At 41.6% G+C, this 19,260-nt stretch overlaps 1 protein-coding gene across 3 annotated transcripts in view; it reads left to right on the top strand.

Moving 5' to 3' along the window:
- NOL10 (nucleolar protein 10) overlaps nt 1–18,771 on the top strand; it is a 116,786-nt gene extending 98,015 nt beyond the window's left edge. For all 3 annotated transcript variants that reach the window (XM_017525580.2, XM_017525570.2, XM_017525555.2), the window contains 4 exons: nt 2,103–2,276; nt 2,555–2,802; nt 13,260–13,362; nt 18,219–18,771. In XM_017525580.2, the coding sequence (XP_017381069.1) occupies nt 2,103–2,276; nt 2,555–2,802; nt 13,260–13,362; nt 18,219–18,338 (645 nt within the window). In that variant the 3' untranslated portion in view covers nt 18,339–18,771. The remainder of the gene's footprint in view (nt 1–2,102; nt 2,277–2,554; nt 2,803–13,259; nt 13,363–18,218) is intronic.
- Nucleotides 18,772–19,260: the final 489 nt, after the last annotated feature.

Below are 19,260 nucleotides of genomic sequence, written 5' to 3'. Positions count from 1 at the left end.
CAGGGTCTCACCATGTTGCCCACCTGGTCTTGAACTCCTGGCCTCAAGTAGTCCTCCCACCTCGGCTTCCCAAAGTGCTGAGATTGCAGGCGTGAGCCACCGCACCTGCTCAGAAGCACAGTTCTGCCACCTGAGAGTCTTGAAGCATACTTCTGTTTATCATCCATCTTCTCCCTCCTCCCTCCTTTCCTCTCTCCCTCCTTCTCCTTTGTTTCTCTTCCTTTTCCTCTTCCTCTTCCTCCCCTGCTTTGCTAGTGGTTTACCCTTATATCATCAAAATAACAGTCATGGGATTTAACATCTTTTTACAGTATGGGCTGATCAAAAAATCGTTTTTCAAATTACATCATTCTTTTGTCAGACTCTTCACCCCTCCCCTGTCAGCTGGAAATGCTGTTTCTTCAGATTTCTACCTGTTGAAACCTACTCATCTTTCAAGCCTCCTCCTCCCGGGTGCCACACCCCAGGGCCCTTCCTGGGGTGTCATTTTGTTGGGATTCCTTTGTCTGTCCAGTGGTGTGGCATTTTCAGCATTACCGAGCAGCCTCCAGAAGGGGCCTAGTAGCAAATGTGTTTGTAATGTTTTTTCTTCCTTACTAGATTAGGATCAGGAACCAAATCTTAGCTTTCTTTTTCCCTTCCTCGTCTTTCTTGGAAACGATGTTTAATCAGGGAAGACTTGTTACACTTAATATCTCAGAATTTTAGGTAAGGATTTATCTGTGTTTAGGTACATACAAATATTAAACAGGCCAATATCCTTAATGTCTTATGATTTACTAAACTTTTGTATAGGTCTGTCACACAAGTCATATTCAGAACATAACTGCCTGCAACCTTGTTTACTGTCAACAGCGGAGAAATAGTAAAGTAGCCTGCTCAGCAGTCAGTCCATCACAAACAGGGCAGCTTTTTCCAGCGATGTTCAGGGCTTTTTACTGTGATCGACAAACAATTCTAAGTAAGCCGTTTCATCTGGTTTCCAAGCCTATAGCAGAGAAGGATTTAGAAATGTGTAAGAGAGTCCTAAATGGGTAAGATTATCTGTCATCTACTTAAGTGACCAGGAAAGTTTATAGTACAGTTTAGAAAACCTTCCATTGAAAATGGTACCAAAAAAAGGAATTTCGTGTCAATCCTGAGCTATCTAAATGGGTCTCAGTAGCCAGAGTTTTCATATCTGAGGGATACACGATATTATTTGACAACAATAGATGACCTGAGGGAGAATATTGATAAATCCACTCTGTACGGGATGGAAATGTCCCTTCTGTTTCCCAGTAACTCAGCTGGAATCGGTAAACTGACACTCCTAGCTTCCCCCATCCCGCTTTGTGAGTTACTGACTTTGTATACTTCCTCCCAGTTTTGGAATCTGAAGTTGCAAGAATGGCTTATTTTAAGTCATTATAGTAGCTAAACTATAAAAGCCCCGTTTTCAGGTACAGTCGCTCATGCCTGTAATCCCAGTATTTTGGGAGGCTGAAGCATGAGAAATTGCTTGAGCCCAGGAATCCAAGACCGGCCTGGGCAACATAGAGAGACTCGTCTCTACAAAAAATTAAAAATTATCCTGGTGTGGTGGTGCTCCTGTGGTCCCAGCTAGTTGGGAGGCTGACTGAGGCAGGAGGATCGCTTGAGCCCAGGAGGTTGGGGCTACAGTGAGCTGTGATTGTGCCACTGCATTCCAGCCCGGGTGACAGAGGGAGACCCTGTCTCTAAAAAATAATAAAAGCCATGTTTCAAAAACTTATGTATTTTCTTGAAAGGTATTTTTTGCATTAAAATGTTAATTGAAGAAATTCTTTGTAATGTTTAGGCATGAAGTTAGCTGAAAGGCTCATTCTTAGCTCATTGTGTGTAATGGCCAAGTGGTGTAAATCATCTGCTAAGTAGATTCATAGAGGTTGTTTTGGTGGTGGAGCTAAAACCTAGGGGCAAGTAGAAAGTTCTGGAAGAAATTTCATAATGAGTTAATAATGTATGCCTCATGCAGCTTATTAATTTATAATAGGTTCAGTGTTTTAAAACCATGTTTCTGGTCAAATCAAAAATTTAATCAGATTACCTTCAATTTTTACATACTTTTTTCCTCCTTATAGAGTCTTCCTAATATTCTCACTGATGATCGATTTAAAGTTATGTTTGAGAACCCTGACTTCCAAGTAGATGAAGAGAGTGAAGAATTCAGGCTTCTGAATCCACTTGTTTCAAAAATTAGTGAAAAAAGGAAGAAGAAACTAAGACTTTTAGAGCAACAAGAACATCGTGAAAAAGTAATGTACTCCTTATCATTTAGAACTTGCTACTGTGTCTTTAACATAATGTTTTCTTTGTAAGCTAGAAGAGTCTTTGATTATACTTGAGATGTAATTACATATTAAGTGGTTGACATTGGGCTTAGGAGTATTATCTTATTTAATTAAAGGTATTTCTTCTGATACATGCCATGGAGCAGCTGTCATGCACTCATTAATGGGCCAGTGCTGCTTAAAAGAAACCAAGGGGTCTGTGCTTGGGGAGAGGAGCTGCTACTCACTATTTTTATTCTCAGGAAGAGGAGGAAGAGCCGGAAGGAAGACCGAGTGATGCAGAAAGTTCAGAGAGTTCAGATGATGAAAAAGCCTGGGTCGAAGAGGTCAGGAAGCAGCGCAGACTCCTCCAGCAGGAGGAAAAAGTGAAGCGGCAGGAGCGACTCAAGGAGGACCAGCAGACAGTCCTAAAGCCCCAATTTTATGAGATCAAAGCAGGAGAAGAATTTAGAAGCTTCAAAGATTCTGCCACAAAGCAGAAACTGATGAAGTGAGTAGCACTGCCTGAGCGTCCAGTTGACATGTGGCCAAGCCCTTGGGTTTCCTCTCTGGCACATTGCCCTAAGGATGACACTTCTGTCTTTGGATGATGGAAGTGCAGGGGATGGACAGGACGAGGAAAGGAGGAGGTAAGGCCATGCGGGAGGTGATGTGAAGGAAGCACCCAGCTGGCCTGAGAAGAGTGTTGCTAGTGAAGTACGTTGGTCTCCAAGGAATTTACTTACTTGTAATAGCAACTTTTGAGGTGTAGTTTACATGCTGTAAAATCTAGGGTATAGATAGCCTTATGAGAATCAGGAGAACACTTTTAAGCTGCAGAAGCCACAAACTTTCATCCTTGTTTTTTCCCTGTGGGGCTCCTTCACCTACAAATACTTATGCTGTGCCCTACAGATCAGTGGTTTGAAACCTTTTGGACAGTGGCAGTTAGGAGATGATTAATTTTCTTTTTTTTTTTTTTTAAAGACGAGGTTTCACCATGTTGGTCAGGCTGGTCTTGAACTCCCAACCTCAGGTGATCCGCCCGCCTTGGCCTCCAAAGTGCTTGGATTACAGGCATGAGCCACTACACCCGGCTAAGATGACTAATTTTCTGCTTCTTCACAAAGTTATTTTAAGAAGTGAAAAGCGGCCGGGCATGGTGGCTCACTCCTGTAATCCAAGCACTTTGGAGGCCAAGGCGGGCAGATCACCTGAGGTCAGGAGTTCAAGACCAGCCTGACCAACATGATGAAACCCTGTAAAAAAAAAAAAAAAAAGTGAGAAGCTCAGTTCTGTTTACCCCATCTCAGTTTACCTGGTTATTGAAAAAGTTGCTTGGAAAATTTGCCAGAAATTTTAAGTCTTTTTCAGGAAAATTGAGAGATCAAAAAGAGTGGTATTCTGAAATAGTCAAATACATAGAGAGAGACGGAGAGTAGACTGGTGGCTGTCAAGTGTTTCATGGGTGCAGAGCTTCGGGTTGGATTATGAAAATGTGCTGGAAATAGTTGGTAGTGATGGTTGTACAACAGTGTGAATGTACTTTAATGCTGCGGAACTGTCCACTTACTAATGGTTAAAATGGTAAGTTTTATGTTACAAATATTTACCACACCTCCAAAAAAATTAACCTTCCCCGAAAAAGGTAGTTTTATTGGAATAATTTTCAGTTGTCAGGAGTCTGAGTCAGGAACAAGCGAGGTGTCAAGACCGAATTGTATATAAACTCTACATTATGCAAGTCTCTGAGAATTTCTAGGCAAAGTATTAATGCACAAGATTGGAATGTGCTGGACAGTCATAGGAGATGTCTTAAAAAAAAAAATAGCTTGAATGCCTGGGGAGCCAAGGGAGCAGTCTGCAGGGGGAGTAGGAGGAGTGGACAGGATAGACCAGGTGTTAGGTTGGGCTCCGTACTTTTCTTCACCTGGTACTTCTCCAGCTCCCAGCTCTCCATGCAGGAGAAGGTGTTTTTTTCCAAAGTGGGAGGAGGAAAAGCGTGGGGAGGGCATCAGTGAGCAGGTGGAATTGTTTCTGGGGTTGAGGTATGTCTTATTCATCTTTATTTCACCAGCTTCTAGCAAATAACTGCCACACTACATGTATTGAATCCTTCAATTTAGAATTCAGAAGCATCTCAAAATTCTGGTTCTGGTGAACTAACAAAAGATATGTCCACAAGTAAAGAAGCTAGTAGACCTGACCCCTGAACAACTTGAGGACTAGCTAGGAGCACCAGCCCCCTGCAAAGTCAAAAATGTGCATTTAACTTTCTGTTTATTTGTTTGTTTGTTTGTTTTTCACCAGAAAGCCTAGAACCTGACGCATACAACTTTTGATTTCCCAAAAACTTTACTTTTTTTTTTTTTTATTTTTTTTTTAACCTTTCTGGTGACTTAGAACCTAGAACATCCCCCAAAAAATTACTAATAGCCTATTGGTGACTGGAATTTTTAACAATCAAGGGTCAGTTATCACATATTTTATATGTTCGATGTTTGCATACTGTACTCATACAAAAAGATAAGCTGGAGGGAAAAATGTCATTAAGAAAATCATAACGAAAGGAAAATATATTTACTATTCATTAGATGGGAGTGGATTATTATGAAGTATTCATCCTTGTCTTCACGTTGAGTGGCCTTAGGAGGAGGAAGAGAAGGGATTAGTCTTCCTGTCTCGGGTGGCAGAGGTGGAAGAGGAGGAGGTGGAAGGGAGGCGGAAGACGCAAGTGAATGATGTTAACTTTTATTGAAAGAACTCTGCCTGTAAGTGGAGCAGTGAGTTCAAACCCATGTTGCTCGAGGGTCAGCTGTAATGTTCTTGATATCTTCTGAAGATGTTTTCTTTACTGGCCAACCTCACATTTTAAAATAACAACTTTCCTGAGATATAATTTATGTAACATACAATTCATCTACTTAAAGCGTGCAGTTCACTGGTTTTTAGTATATTCAGAGTTGTGTAACCATCACCGTAATTTTAGAACATTGTCATCACCCCAGAAAGAAACTCTACGCCTCAGGGGCAGTCACCACACATTTATTTAGTCTACCCCATCTCCCATTCCAAGCCAGTCACTGGTTTGCTTCTCTGTCTCTATAGATTTGCCAATTCTGATATCTCATGTAAAAGGAACTGTACAATGTGTGGCCTTTTGTGGTGGCTTCTTTCTCTTAGCACAGTGTCTTTAATGTTCATCATCTGTGTTGTAGCATCTATCAGTATAGTCAGCCCTCTGCATCCGTGGGTTCCTCATCCATAGATTGAACCAATATGAGTTGAAAATATTCAGAAAAATTTATAGCTGTACTGAACATGTACAGACTTTTTTCTTGACATTATTCCCTAAGCAATACAGTATAACAACTATGCATGTAGCATTTACATTGTATTAGGTATTATAAGTGATCTAGAGATAATTTAACACAGGGGAGGGTATGCACAGGTTGTATGGAAATACACCATTTTATATAACTTGAACCTCCATAGATTTTTGTATCAAAGGGAAGTCCTGGAACCAATTCCCCAGCAGATCCCAAGGGACAACTCTACTCCATTTGTTTTTATTACCAAGTAATATTCCAGCGTATGTGTGTGTAGACCAGTTTATGTATCTCTTCGTAAGTTGATGGATATCTGGGTAGTTTCCACTTTTTGGTTATTACGAATAATGCTGCTGTGAACTTTGGTTTATACAGTTTTGCATATTTTCATTTATGTGCAAGAATTGGAAGAAATTGCTGGTCATATAGCAACTCTGTTTAGCCTTTTCAGAAACCGGCAGACTTGGCCAAAGGCTGCTCCATTTTACACTCCCCAGCAGTGTATGCAGCCGCACTTTTTATACAGCTGGTATTCGTAGGTGTTTTATTTGGAGTCCCGCTCAGCAGCAGAGGGAACCCTGCTTGTTTGTACTGTTCTGGTTCTGTGGAGTGAATTTATTTGTTGAGGATATGCTGTTCTTGTCTTGCCCTATTTACTGCTTTATCTCTGGCTCTTGAATAAGTACTAGAATAAAGTGGGCACTTGAGAAATACTTGCTGGAAGTGTGAATCTTCTTTGCCTTGACAACCCGTCAGGCAACTCAGAAGTTACTCCTTCAAGATCTGCTGAGAAAGGACTCACTTTCCCCATAACCATTCACCAGGAAAACTTGGGAGCCGTTGTTTTGAGTGTAACCACGGCAACAGGAGGCTGTGATTTGCGGGTAGGTGGTCTGACTAATCTCTAACATTCTTCCTTCTGCCTGGAGGCGGCAGTAGGATATGGAAGTATAAACAAAGGGGATAAAAATTTATATCTAAGAATAAACAATAGCGAGGTGAATACACTGCATTCTTACTAAGTTAAATATCACTAAGTTAAACATTCTTTTTGAGAACTATGTAAGTGATAATACTTACATGAGTATTTAGTGAAACATGATCCTTCAGAGAACTAAAGTGACTCTGTGTTTATTCTGCAAGTTACCGCAAGCCAGTCAACAACAGATAATGTCAGATTGAGTATGTTATATTTAAATGTTCCCTTGGACTTGCCCAGCTTTAAAACTGTTTCTATAAAGGGAAAGGTGTATTGTGATTGGTAGCTGGAGACTTGAGTGAGCTGTCTGTGTTGCTTGATGTAGTCATGTGGCTTTCGGTAAACACATATGTCTGTTGACACGTATTTCAGTGTGCTAGCTTTGTGAGTCTGTTCATCCACTTATCAGCCTTTCCACCACCCATTCATTCATCAAGTATTTCTCAACTGCCCAGTGCGAGCAGACCTAGACCCAGGGGATGGAAGAAAGACACGGCCTGCGTGCCTGAAGTGCTCATGGGAAAGGAGCAGAAGAAGGAAGGGCTGAATTTGAGGGGACTTGAAGTCATAATGGAAACTGGTCTTGGAAAAATGCAGAGCGGAGCACTCAGGGCTAGTGGGAAAGAATGCATTTTTGGCAGAGGCAAGCACGGCCACAGGCAGGTTATGTGAAGGGTGGGGGGTGCCCTCCTATAGCCAGAGCACTGGGTGCATGGAGGGGTGGCTGACCAAGCACTGGAAAGCCACCATATTACAGCTTAGATGAATGGTATCAAATGTATCTCAATATATATATTTATATTTGTATATAAATATAAATGTATATTATAAATAAATTATATTTATATTATATTGTGTTTATATAAATATATATATATATTTATATGTTATAAATATATATATATTTATTTATAAATATAAAAGTACCACGTGATTGTTGTAGCACCTAAAAACATAGCCATGAAAATTCCTATTCCTGGAAACCTGTTAGGAAAATATCTTCATTTTAGAAAGACAATGTGGGGAGAAACTGATCACCCAGAGACCAGCTCTCAAACTGTTAGAATCATCCCAGTTAGAAGGGCCATAGGCCTGAATGATGGAGCAGAGAGGAGCAGGCAGACCGGAAGACTCAGAGTGAGAAAGAAAAATGGGCACAAACTCCAACATAGGTTCCTAATATCCAAGGAGAAGGGAACAGGGATGATGCTGAGGTGTCTTGTCAATGTTGCCGTTGAGGTAAAAAATACAGAGTACAAAATAGATGTAAGGCTAAACGCAGTGAGCTGGATTTTGTGCGCGTTACACAGACGGAGCCCAGGCATCTTCTCAGTCAACATTCAGGAAACCAATGGCAGTGTCCATCAGGCCGGCGAAGACGCAGCTGGAGATGTCACTTTGAGAGCTACCAGCTTTCACTGTGTGCTCAACATCATGAATGAAAAGAGATTTACTGTAATCGTATAGAGTAAGATTAGGGTTAAGAATAGCAGCCTGGGGAAAAACAAATATTTTTACTTGAATCTGTGATAAAATCCATTCCATACACCTCTCTAGAGAAAAATACAAATGCCTGTGACACATTTGCATAGAATTTTAGAGACCTCACAGATGTACTGATTGCCTAGGGCTAGGACTTCTGTTAGAGAGCAGACAAAGGAGAAGATGGGCAGTAAAAATCCTGGAGTTGTCCAGGAGCTGAGGGGAAAACTGGAAAAGGTCAAACATGGAGAGTGTCTCAGAGGAGGGAGTGCTGCTAACGCCAGCGGGGCAGAGGCCCAGGCACGAAGGTTGGGAAAAGGCCAGGATGCCGATGGCCTTACTGGGATGTGATTCTCAGTCCAGCCAAATGGCTGACTGCAGTAGAGAGAGGAGTGACTGGGAGATAGAAAATATGGTGAACAGTTAGGGTTGGTGAGTCTTTCAAGAAGTTTGGTAGTGAAAGAAAGGGGTGAAAGCCAATAGCTTGATGGGAAGCAGTTTATAGACTTGAGAGATGTGATTTGTTAGCAGGCAGAGAAGACTCAGCCATGGAAAGACGGTACTAAGGAATTGAGAGAATTGAGTCAGTTGACAAAGTAGCATTTGGTAAGGAACTGGGTGGCAGTGGGCCCGAGTACCAGGTAAGGAGAGCCTCAGAAAAGACAAGGAATGCATCCTCAGAGACACGGAGGAAAGAAGCCCTATGAGTGGAGGTAATTCTGTTTATAGGTGGGAAGATTGGGAAGTCCATGCTTGCTGGCCTCAGGAATCTGGGCACTTCGGCCTTTTCTGGTAGTGGAGCAGCTGTGACCTGCAAGGTGCAGTGGTGGAGGTGTGTGTGATGGTGAACAGTGGCGGAAGAGAGTCCCTAGAATGAAAACTCTCCACATTTCAGCAGATTAAGGATAACTCCTCTTCATGAGTAGTAAATACTAGCTGCCAGGAGGCTTTTCAGTTCTGTTTATGAAAGTATTCTTTGAAGTCCCTACCCTGTGGTAGGTCCTAGAAATTCAAAGATGTTTAAGAAGTTCCTGCCTTTGGGGAGCTCTTCTTCTTCACCAGGTGGCTGGGTGGCGTTTGGTGAGCTTCTTATATCTGCAGCATCATCCGCTCTGTGGGTTAATGTGGCATATTTTTACTCTTCAACTCACGTTCCTCTGATAGTGGGTAAGAGCTGAGATAATGCAGCCTTGTTTTAATATAAGCATTTAAAAATCTAATCTGGGAAGTAATTAAATTCCAGACTTACATTTTTAAAAAGAGAATCTTTTATTACTCAAGAGAATCCTTTAGTACTCAATCTTTTAGTACTCAATAGTATGTAGGCATGTTATCATTGTAATAGTGCAGAGTGTGGACTGAAAGTTAAAGTCTCTCCTATCCCCACCTCCCTCCGTGAGCTCATGGCTTTGTGTGCCCCATACTGCTCACCTTTAAAAAATGCATTAACTCCTATATGTGTCCGCACTCAGATCTATAGTTGTAGCTTTTTCCTTTAACATGAATGGCTCATACTTTTTGTTATTTTTTGAAATGGTCTCACGCTGTGGCCCAGGCTGGAGTGCAGAGGTGCAGTCATGGCTCACTGCAGCCTCAACCTGCTGGGCTCAAATGATCCCCCCACCTCACTCTCCTGAATAGCTGCAACTACAGGTCACCACATGCAGCTAATTTTTAAATTTTTTGTCCAGATGGGGTCTCATTTTGTTGCCCGACTGGTCTTGAACTTCTGGCCTCAAGATATCCTCCTGCCTCAGCCTCCCAAAGTGCTAGAATTGCAGGCACAAGCCACTCTGCCTAGCCTAATTGTACTGTTTAACTTGCTCTTTTCATTAAATAGCACGTCTCGGAAATGTTTCTTTGTAGGTCCAGTAAGTCTACCTTCCGGCTGCATAAATACTTCCTAAGGTGGATGTGCTGTGATTAATCTAATATTCCTCTAACTGTGGATGTTTAGGTTGCTTCTTGTGTTTCTCTTGCCCTTTTCACAGTCACAAATATGTACACACATGGACAAGTATTTCTTTAGGATATATTCCTAGTAGGAGTTTGCTGGATCATCAGGGGTGTGTGATAGAGACTGCCGGATCACCCTCCCAAAAGGCTTGAGCACTTTGCAGTCTGGCCAGAGAGCCTGTTTCCCACACCCCAGCGACAGCAGATATTAGGAATCTTTTAAATCTTAGTTATGCCTATAGATGAGGCATCAGAGTTCATGGTTGCTTGAGTTTAAGTCTCCTGAAATAGGGCCTTTGAAGCAACACATGTAAACTGAACGCATTCAAATAAAGTTTCCAGTAAACTTTAGGCATATGTAAATATTTGTCAAAGGACTTATTTAAAGCAGAGTATTCCGGGCACAGCGGCTCATGCCTGTAATCCCACTTATAACATTTTAAAGCCTTATCTGTTTTCTTAGCAATCACAAGTTTGGGAGTTGTTTTTAATCTACTCGTTCCAATTAGATTTTTCCCTAGAAACCTTTACCATAAACTAACGAAAAAGTCCCCCATGGCCGACAGACCTAAAGTAAAGCCTAGGCAGAGAAAAGAGTAGGGAGGAGGAGGGGAGGGAAGGCTGGTTCTGCCGTCCTCCTCTGCACCTGCCAGTGTCCTGGAGGAAACATGCCGAGAAGCACCTGCAGCCTGCTTTTCTGCCTTTCGTTTTTCCGTTCAATAAGGAGTTTTCAGGTGTTCCTGGAGCAGTGTCTACTTCTTAGGTCTCTGACCAAAGTCACGCTCAAGAAGCAGGCTGTGGAACTGCTGGTTAGCAAACGCTTTCAGTAAACTGACTTTCAAAGGGAAGGAAGTGGAACTTCTTTAATGTAGAAATCTCCACACACAGCCCTGTCTGTGTCTGATCTTCTGCCATGGCTCATTCTAAAACCCAGCTTGTCTTTCCAAGTAGCCTAGACAGAACAAGTTTTTACAAGTGCACATTGAAAGTACATTGAGAGAAAACCCAGAATGCGTATGCCCTTTCACGGAGAAAGTAAGGTCATTCTTAACAGAGCGATAATTCCCCACAATTTACTGGAAAAGTCTCTTGCTTCCTAAATTACTGTTTTATGTATACCATCTTGTCTCAGTGGTTCCATAGTTATTCGGAATTCTTGTTACCTTTTTTTTTTTTTTTTTTTAAGTGAAAGCAAGTTTATTAAGAAAGTAAAGGAATAAAAGAATGGCCACTCCGCAGGCACAGTGGCCGTTACCTTGTAAACCTCAGTTTGTAGCTATGAAAAGAAAGAAGAATGAACTGAACAGGTTGAGGAATGTGCTGAGGCTCACACAGTTCACGTGCATGCTAGAGTCCGTTTACACTTCGCTTTTGAATTGTTAGAAGAAAAAAAGCTAACCTAAATCTTAATTTCATTCAGTTTGTCATGTGGAAGCTTGTCATTGAGAATACTTAATGGACAAGTTTCCTGAACCAAACTGTGTAAATCAAATATGGTCTGACACAGGCCTGGAAGCCAGCAATTCTGAAATTGGAAGCCTGGGCTTAGAACTAAATCCTTACCTGGCCTGGGGCAAGTCATTTCACATCTTACCTCCCCTTTTTGCCATCTGTAAAGGATAAATACTTCTGTCTCAGGGATGTTGAAAGGATTAATTAGTTAGTCTATAAAGAACTTTGAAGATGAAAAGTACTTTAAAAGTGCTTCTTAATAACATTATTGCTTAGAAAAGAGTTTCACTTTTATGCTAACCACTTTATGTCTCAAATTATATAAAGAAGGTATGTTTAGTACATTACTACGAGTTGTAAACTAGAGATAAATTTCTCATGGTGTGAACATCAAACATTAGCTTCAGTATTTCAAAGGAGCATCAGTTTGTCTTATAGATCATTTAGGAGCTGTGTTCTCCTCAGTAATTAGTTACAAAGATCATATTTCAGGGAAAAGAAGACCCTTTCAAACAGGTCAGCCTTTTTTTTTTTTCCCCCCCAGTCAAGTTTCTTAGCACTCACTTTAAAGGGCTGCATTGAATTTGGTCTGGGGCAGTGAGGGCAGGAGACAGAGTGTACTATTTTTGAGGAGGGAGCAGAGTAGCAGAGAACCATATTCTTTTGTCTTCCCTCTCATCTCTCTTAATCTTCTCAGGGGATAGGAATCTATTGCTTTAGCCATTTCTAGAAAAAATTAACTGTTTAAACTTACTAAAATATATATCATTAGGCTTAATTCAGTGTATTTCCCTCTAAACCGAGTTAACCAAAAGGGCCATTGTTCTAGTTTATAATAAAACATTATTATAACATGCAGTGAAGTTTCATATAACTGGTACAATATTCATATTCTTTATTGGAAAGCAGAGGAGGGGTTGTGTTCATTATACAGATGACAGTGAAATATGCAGGGTACAGCAGACTATAACAGAGACATAGATAAATAAAGAGAGCCTGGAAGAATTTGGAACACGTGATCAAGAAATGAAATGAGATTTAAATTGGAATAAAGTGTGTCAGAAAGAGTAAGTCAAGTAAGAAACTGAAAGGAAAGATACCTGGAGAGAGAGCAGTGGACAGAGCTGAATCCGATAGAATTTACCCAAAGTGTAATTGCTTTTGTTTTCTCTCAGCGTAATCAGACAGATTCATGTTTCAAGCTGTTCATGCTGTGGGATGATGGCTTGCAGGCTGCTGAGCTAAGACTGAGTGAAGGAGAAACCAGAATTATCATGGCTCTTCTCTGTGGCTTGACCTGGAGGACTTAATTTGTGTTTGTTCCTTTGTCAAAGGTGGATGAGTGGCTAAAATACTCACATACCTAATTTGCGCATTGTTTAAATATATCATTAGATCATAAATGCCACTGACCATTATAATCAATTAGGTGCTTCAAAAGTAGATTGCTCTTTGCATTTGGTCTTCAGAAATATGATTTATTTTAGTAAGGTAAGTAGCAGCCATTGAAGTGTTTGGTACTGCCACTTAAAATATTAAATTAGTGGATGGGTTTTTGCCAGCCATTGTTTTCCAGTCTATCTCTTGAATATGAATGATGACTCTTTGAGTGCACCTAATTCTTTCAGTTTATTGTGCTAAATGAAGGATATTTTCTGTTTACCACATGTGTAAACATTTTCTTTTGTGATCAATTCTAATCAAAACTTGTTTCAGATGATATTAAAACATAATTCTGACTAATTTGGTGTTCTTTTAAATTCCCCTTAGCAAAACCCTTGAGGATCGTTTGAAGATTGAAGCAAAAAATGGGACGTTGAGTGTATCCGACACCACTGTTGGCAGCAAACAGTTGACATTCACGTTAAAGAGAGTGAGTTGTCTTTTATTGTTATTTTTAAATTCACAATAGGCTTTCAATAGTGTTTTCTGTGTGTGTCCCCAGAGCAGCCCTCTCATGCTTTTCCCCTATTGAGGAAGCTCTGTTCCCTGTTCTAGTATGTTCCCTGCAACCAGAGGCCCTGGCAGGCCAAATGTCTGACTGCAGCAAAGCGCGGAGTGTCACTGGTGTCCCAAAGGAGGCAGGACTTAGTAGCCCTGGAGTTAGCTCTATTGGAGATTAATCAGCTGTCTTGGTTTCTGGATTGCTATGTGGCTTGAGGCTCGGCTTTGTAAAAGCAAAAGCCCCATCCTGACCATTTAAGGATGTAGGGCTACCTCGTGTGTTGTGGACTTTGAAGAAGACGAGGAATTGGCGAGTTCTGATGCCCCATGATGGTTGTGCCCAACTTGCCCAGATCCTGTCGTTTTAGAAGACAGACCACTCTGCCAGTGCTCATCTTATTCTCAGCTGATTTCTAAGACCCATTTTTTTAACCAGTGGTAATAATGCCCGTCACACATTGTAGGAGGAATAAGCTGCTTAAGTATTTACTGTTAACTGGATACAGTTTATTTCTCAAATCTTTTTCTCATTCATACTCAGTCCTCTTTAATATAGTCACCAAATAGAAAAGAATGACAAAGATTTCATCCCTTTTTTTTTTCCTGTACAGTAGTAGGGAGATTCTTTTTTAAAATTGAGATGTAATTCACAGACCATATGCATTCTTTTAAAGTGTACAGTTCAGTGGTTCTCAGTGTATTCACTGAGTTGGGCAACCATCACGCTAACCAATTCTAGAACGTTTTCATCACCCCAGAAAGAAGCCCTATACTCTTTAGCATTTCCTCCCATGTTTTCATCCCCCAGCCCCTGGCCACTACTAATCTATGTCCTATCTCTATAGCTTTGCGCTTTCTGGACATTTCATACAAATGGAATCATTCAATATGAAGTCTTCTGTAACTGGCTTCTTTCACGGAGCATAATGTTTTCAAGGTTTATTCATCCAGTGGTGTAGCTGGAATCAGAATTGCATTTCTTTTTATGGCTGATGAATATATCATTGTATGTATATACCACATTTTGCTATTCATTCATGTTTTAAGGGACACTTGGGTTGTGTTTTGTGTTCTTTTGGGGGAAGCTATTAATAATCGGCTGTGAAAATTAATGTGTAAATGTTTGCATGAACATGGGTTTTTATGTATCTTGGGTCTATACCTAGGAGTGGAATTGCTGGGTCACATGGTGTAGCTATTTAACTTTCTGAGGAATCTATTAGGCTGTTTCCCAAAGCGGCTGCACCATTTCACATTCTCACCAGCAGTGTGTAAGGGTTGCAGGTTTTCCGCATCCACACCTACACCTGTTGCTGTCTGTCGTCTTTATTACAGCCACGCTAGTGGGCAGTGAGTGGTGCTGTTTGGTTTGCAGTTCCCTGATGACTAGTGATGTTGAGCATCTTATCACCTGCTCATTGGCCATTTGTGTATCAGCTCTGGAGAAACACCTTATGACATCCTGTACCCATTCATCTCTGATTTCCCTCAAATTCTCCCAGCCTGCATCCAGGAGGCTTGCCAAGTGATAAAAACACTTCATTATTCTAAGTGCAAAAAGCTTTTCAGTTAATTCTGCCTGCTGAGAGCAAATTTACCCTCTTACATGTATCACTTGTGTAAGCCAAATACCCATTGAGAGGGACCCCACAGTGCCTGTTCCTAATTTCGTATCAGTTTTCTTTATACCCAGAAGCATTCCTTGATTCCCTCTGAAATTCAGGTGATGTCAAGTGGGTGGGAGCAGCGCAGCCTACAAGGACCCCAGATCTGCCGTGCAGCCACTCTGCTGCTGCAGACGCCCAGCTGCTGCAGACGCCCCTCCGTGGGGTCCATGGGCACCTACTTTGTAGTAACATGAAAATACAAGCCTTTCCCCACTGTTTTCTAAATTGGAAGGTACTGAGTTGAAGATCGGTCTAAAATTTGTGGTAACTTGAAAATAAGATGGCTCTGAAATTATGTTTTTGTTTATAAAAATATTAACAATTGCTTAAAATGGCTTCATAACTGAATCAAGCAGAGGCTCTGAAACCGTTTTGAGGAATGTGTCAATGTTTGATATATGTGTTTCCTCACTTGACTAACAACATTTTAGTTATTAATCTCAGTTTTACTTAAGTTTCCAGTAAATTGTACGTATTCAGGCAGTTGTTCATACAGTTCTCTTTTTATACTGCAAGTTTGATATGCTCAGGTAGAATCTTGAGTTTTTCCCGTGGTTGTGTATTTACCTTCTAAAACGTCAGTAAAATTCAAGAGGAAAAATCTGTGCTTTAATGTTGTCTTAAATTGTATAGTGGCAAAACTGGGATTCAGTCCCAAATCTAATTTTTTTGGTTTTGGTCAGCAAGTCAGTAACTAGCACCCAAATCTAATTTTTAGATGCTATTTAGTACAGTTTCTCTTCAAGGCTGAGGCTATTGCTGATACAGGTGTGCCTGTTTCCACCTGTCCTTCTCCTCCCTCTGTGATAGGCGTGCTGGAGGCTGTGGGGAAGTAGGAAGAGGAGGCAGGAGACCTGGGACAAGCACTCACGCGCCCATGGATCCTCCTGGATCCATCACATGGCAGCAGGGTCTTCCGCATGCAGCCTTGGGACAGAGGCTAGTCATAGTCCTTTTTCTGCAGGAACAATAGCCACTGCTTACAAGCTCCTCTCGGAGCTCCTACCTTGGTGGAGAAAGTCTGGCAGAGCTTCTCAAAATGTGTTCCAGGAGATGTAAATAGCAATTCTGGAAGGTGACTTTTGCCATCAGACAGATAAGGGAAAACCTTGGAATTGGTGTCCATGATGAAGACTCATGAGGTGCCTTAACTTAGAAGCTCCACACACCTTGTTCATCTGTATTTAGCACATCATTTTCCAAAATCATGTGAAGAAACCCTTTTTAAATAAATCCTGATTAATATGAAGAAGTGAAATATTGGTTTTTTGTTTGTTTTTACTAGCTTGCTTTTGAGAAGAAGTGAAACGTTAAATAACTGGTGTTGGTTCACTTGGCAGGGCTCCTGATGATGTCATCACTTGCTCAGCTGGGGAGTGTTAGAAGGAGTTCTGAGTTTTTCATTAATACACGTGTATTGATGTCTGCCTGGTGCTGCATGCTGGGGACAGACATGGCTCTTGCCACCACAGTTCCCAGTCTATTAGGAGAGAGAGAGAGCGGGTAAAAATTATGTACCTCTAATTAGATCATTAGAACTGTGGCAGGTGCTTCAAAGGAGAGCAGAGGGCTGTGAGAATGTCTGGCAAGGCGCCCAGCTTTGCAGTGTGAGCAAGCACAGGACTGAACTGACATAGTATTTCTATTTTTTAAAAATCCTTCTGGCTGTTGCATGGAGAGTTGCCTCAAAGGGTATTTGAGAGGAAGCAGAGACCACAAGGAAGGCAGCTCCGTGGCGGCCGTGGTTAGGAAGGACAGCAGCTTGGGCTCACGCGGGAGCCTCCGGACAGACCACAGGGGAGGAGTTTGGGACACACTTCGGAAGAATACACAGGCCAGGATTTACTTTGAAAAGACAGTTGAAGAATGGCAATAGTCAGAGAAGGGACTTAAAGAATTATTCAGAAACCCAGTTTAAGAGCTTCCTAGAATCAGAAAAAAATATTTTCTTTTTTTTTGACATTACAAATCCTTTCCTTCCCCACTATTCTCTCACTTCCAACTTGTTAATTTAAGAAGATTGGGTAATATCCACAAGAGGTGAATGTGGAGTCTTTCTCCTCAAGGATGACATACAGGTGCATGTGTTTAGATATATAGAAAATGCAGATCCCCATGAAGCAGGTTCCCTCGGTGTCCATAGAAGTGCTTTTCCGCTTTGTCAACTGAGGCCCCTGACAGTGCTTTCTCAGTTTACCATCTGTGCAGTTCCACCGCTAAGAATGTTGTTTCTGACCTTTACATTCAGAAGTTTGTATTTTCAAAACCATCAGGTGTGTTTTTAAAACCGTATAACTCTTACCTTTATTGTGGATTCTGCCTTGATACTCTTCTAAGAATTTCTGCTGAAAGGAGTTAAACTATTTGGCGCCAGGGATGGGTTAGGGAGGAGCTCTAGCTCCCGTGTGAGAACAAGCGTCGAGGACACACATGAGCACCTTTCCAGCAGGCAGCCCAGAGTCCACGTGCTGACTGCGGCTGCGAACTTGTGCATCGTCTGCTGAGTTTTTTTCAGTGATTCATGAGAGCAGTTTGCTGCTTTTAAGGAGAGATGGAGTTTTGGGAAACAGCTAAAAATTCTTTGGAACAAGTTCTAGTGAATGAATGCTTGAGTGTGGATAATAATGTACTTTTAGTACATTTAAGTATTTTTTCTTTTGTTTTTAATAACAGTGAGAATAAACTAATAGCTCTAGTTTGTAAACAAAGACCCCTAAAAGGAAAGTGGACACTGTAAGCAATATCATCTTCTTAAGGTGGCTCTTCTGTAGGCCCTTTTAAAACATCCCAGTGGTCTTGTGAGTGTGTTGGTTGAAAAACCAGTCTCCTGCTTTGTAGCCAGACTGGTCTATCAGGGCCTTTCTCTTGTCTAGGGTTCAGAATTTCTGCTTTTGCATTGATGGGGAAAGTTGGCCCTGGTCCTGCTGTTTCTGCCAGGGCAGCATTTGCCAGAGCAGAGTCCCGGCGGCCCCACCATGTGCCCTGGAGCCCGTGGGCAGGTTTCTCCCGAGAGCAGGTCTGAGAGCAGGTGGTAGTACTGTTGGCATCCTGATGGTTACCAGAAAAGAGGTACAGGGTTTCCTCTCTTTCCTTCAACTCATTTAATTTTCTCTTTTAGTCTGAACAGCAGAAGAAGCAACAGGAGGCTGAGAAACTGCATCAACAAGAAAGGAAAAGACTCCGTCGTTCAGCCGGACACCTGAAGTCAAGACACAGAAGAGGACGGTCATTTCACTGATTTTGGAAGTGATCCTGCCTGTGATTAGAGAGGGGTACAGCTTCCCCAAACTGATCATCGTTAAACACAGACAAGGGAACACACATTTTTAAAGTTCCATTAAAGTTCCTTACCTTTGTAAGGAAATTCTCATACACAGAAGTAAAGATTGAAAATCTGTGCCTTGTGGATTAGACTTTGAAGCTGGGCCTCGCCGACTGGCCGCTGCGTAGCCTCAAGGGTGCGCGTGTAAGTCATTGCTCTCTATGAACGTTGTCATTTTCCCCATCGTTTTAATCATGTAAACCAGGGTTTTGTTTTTTTAATGTGAAATGTACACCATGAAATGAAAGGTTTATCCTGTGCTAAAAACCAAGATTGATGATGCTCTAGGAACTTTTTTTTCTTACACTGCCTACTGCCATTCATGATTAAACCACTCAGAAATACCGTCCCTGTTTTACCTGGTGTCTCTGTATTCCCTGTGTTTGTGTTTATAACTGTATGTTGATAGGTTTGTCTGGCTTGTTTATTAGTTTGGGATTTGTTTTTAAATAATTTATACCAAGAGAGTATCATCTAATGGTACAGGTTAAGAGCATCCCAAAGCCAAAAATCTAAAACTGTTTGAGTACTGTATTTGTCTGTTCTTGCACGGCTATAAAGAACTGCCTGAAGCTGGGTAATTTATTAGTAAAGAAAAGAGATGTAATTGACTCACAGTTCTGCAGGCTGTACAGGAGGCAGGGCTGTGGAGGCCCCAGGAGCTTACTGTCATGGTGGAAGGTGAGGCGGAAGCAGGCATATCCTACGTGGCTAGAGCCGGAGGAAGAGGGCAAAGGAGGAAGTACCCCACCTTTCAAACAGAGGATCCCATGAGAACTCACTGTCACAGAACAGCAAGGGGGAGTCCGTCCCCATGATCCCCTCATCTCCCACCAGG

This window comes from Cebus imitator, unplaced genomic scaffold (assembly GCF_001604975.1).
Source record: "Cebus imitator isolate Cc_AM_T3 unplaced genomic scaffold, Cebus_imitator-1.0 Scaffold1, whole genome shotgun sequence".
Classification (NCBI taxonomy): Eukaryota; Metazoa; Chordata; class Mammalia; order Primates; family Cebidae; genus Cebus; species Cebus imitator.
The sequence above is the reverse complement of the archived record's forward strand: the minus strand, read 5'-3'. Positions and strand labels throughout refer to the sequence as shown.